We start from the raw sequence: 2,204 nt of genomic DNA on the forward strand, positions 1-2,204 counted from the left end.
ATAGAGATTCAACATGGAATCTCAGTAATTACCGAATTCGTTCAAAGCGAACGGCGCATCTGGAAAAGAAAAGAAATTCAGCTATTGCAATAGAATTCGTTCAAGAGCGAACGGCATAGCTATAGAAGAGAGAATTTCAGCACATAACATTCGGTGCGTGAGACGGCCGAATAAGTCGAACGAAAGGAGACGGAGAAGCACTTGGTGCTACAGTAATCTGTTCTCGTTCGCACAATTGTGTGTGGCACAAAGAGAATTGTCACACGCTAATGAGAGAGAGAGAGAGCTTAGACCAATAAATAAAAATTGGTAAATATGCGTGAGGATACACAAGCCAGAAGGAGCGAGCGAACGAAGAATCAATAAGTGCGATTCTTACTCCGACTTGTGTGACGCACAAACAATGTGATTGTGTGCAACAGAGTTAGAGCAAAAATTCCTAGAAAATGCGAGCCGTTTACGAAAGAGCATAGAATAAGCGGGTCGAAGAGAATGCATAAGTGGGAACTGAGCAATAACTCTGATCATGCCTGTGCATCGTCCTATGTAAGAGCGATAGAGAGCCATACAACCGATGTTATATCACAAACAAAGTATGCCTTGACAAATTTCGTCTCTGCAGTGGTTGATTAATGTACCTCCGTTGGATCGTTCTTCATCCGTGATTAACGGTTTACTGAGACTTAAGTGTGTGCATCTATGAGCGAGTGTTTCAGTTTGAAAGCAGACACCGACTTGAAAACAATTACCATGGCTGTGATCGAAGCAATTGACGCTTTTGTTCGCTCATTGAGGAACGCAGAGCGATTTAATCGGAGCAACCAGTTTGAGCAAAGTTCCATCGCGGATTTGCAGACAAGATTAAATCATCTTCGCGAAAATTATCGGCGATGCGTGCAAAATTTTTCCGCTTGGATCAATTCGAGAACAATTGGGGCGAATTCGACGGAAACGTTGAAAAATGGCAAGGCTTCCACGATCGATTTAAATCTGCGGTTCATGACAATGAGCTAATCACACCGGCTTTCAAAATTATGCATTTGTTGAAGTCGTTGAAGGGTAAAGCGAAGGCAGATTTAGGAGAATGGCCACAAACGGAGGCCGGTTATTATGAATTGTGGGAGCGTATGCAAGAGCTGTATGCGCAGAAATACTATACAGCGCGAAAGCTGTTGAACCGCTTTCTGGCACTGCCAGTTCTGGAAAGGGCATCGCACAACGCGCTTCAAAAAATGAGCAATGTTACGCACGAAGTGATTCGTCAATTGCGTACACTAAATTACCCCGTGCAGTATTACGATTTATTTTTCGTGGCTGGAATTCACACGCGGCTTGATAGTGATTCAAGCAAAGCATGGGAATTGGAGCGAACATCTGATACACCAACAATCATTCAAATGTTGTCATTTTTGGATCGACAAGCCAGAGCGGCGCCAAGTTCGTCTTCTTATGAACAGAAGAAACAAAATGACAATCGTAAAAGAGGTTACTTTGAAACCAAACCTGAAACGAGTTCAGATGCAAAGCGATCCAAACCGAACGGTGCGAATGAAAACAAAACAGATCGTACGTGCAAAGTGTACAAGGGCGCTCACGCAGTGCACAAATGTGAAACATTCAAAAAACTGAGTTTGACCGAGCGAAGAAAGAGCGCAAAAGAGAATGAGCTTTGTTTCAACTGTTTGAATCCGTCGCACACAAGGAAAGATTGCAAACTGTCCGGATGCAGGCGGTGCGAGAATAAGAAACACTGGATCAACTCAGTGCAAGTGCGGAATAATTCCAAGAAAAAGAGCAACCAACCGAAGGCAGAAGGCCAAAGTAGTTGACTAGTGTCGAATGCAAGCGCGCAAACTTTACCATTGGGTGTTGCAGTTGTGATTTTGCCAACTGCAATGGTGAAGGTTTTTATCGATGAAAAATTCATTGGAATTTATCGAGCATTATGTGAAACTGGCTCTGAAGCTAATCTTGTAAAATATCGAGCAATTAGACATTTTCTTTCAAGTGTAATGAAAATGAATGGATCAATAGTAGGTATTAATGCCGAGTGCGAGTGAAAAGAAAGATAAATATGAGCGTTCAACCTTGGTTTGGAGTACAGATGGGCGGACTATCTGATTAAGATTAATTAATCTTAATCAAACACCTAAAATTCGCGATGATTAATACGACCACTTAATCACTTAATCGCTATTAATCAT

At 42.1% G+C, this 2,204-nt stretch overlaps 1 protein-coding gene across 1 annotated transcript; it reads left to right on the forward strand.

Moving 5' to 3' along the window:
* Positions 1 to 890: 890 nt before the first annotated feature.
* Positions 891 to 1,829, forward strand: LOC129571067 (uncharacterized). The gene has a single exon (XM_055450837.1). The coding sequence runs from the start codon at positions 891 to 893 to the stop codon at positions 1,827 to 1,829; it is 939 nt and encodes a 312-aa protein (XP_055306812.1).
* The last annotated feature ends 375 nt before the right edge of the window (positions 1,830 to 2,204 follow it).

This window comes from Sitodiplosis mosellana, unplaced genomic scaffold, assembly GCF_009176505.1.
Source record: "Sitodiplosis mosellana isolate CC-2019 unplaced genomic scaffold, AAFC_SMos_1.0 Smas_scaffold_1214, whole genome shotgun sequence".
In the NCBI taxonomy this organism is placed as follows: Eukaryota; Metazoa; Arthropoda; class Insecta; order Diptera; family Cecidomyiidae; genus Sitodiplosis; species Sitodiplosis mosellana.

What these genes read in the sequence shown, in the direction of transcription:
- LOC129571067 (XM_055450837.1), top strand. Translation starts at nt 891, where the DNA reads ATGCGTGCAAAATTTTTCCGCTTGGATCAATTCGAGAACAATTGGGGC.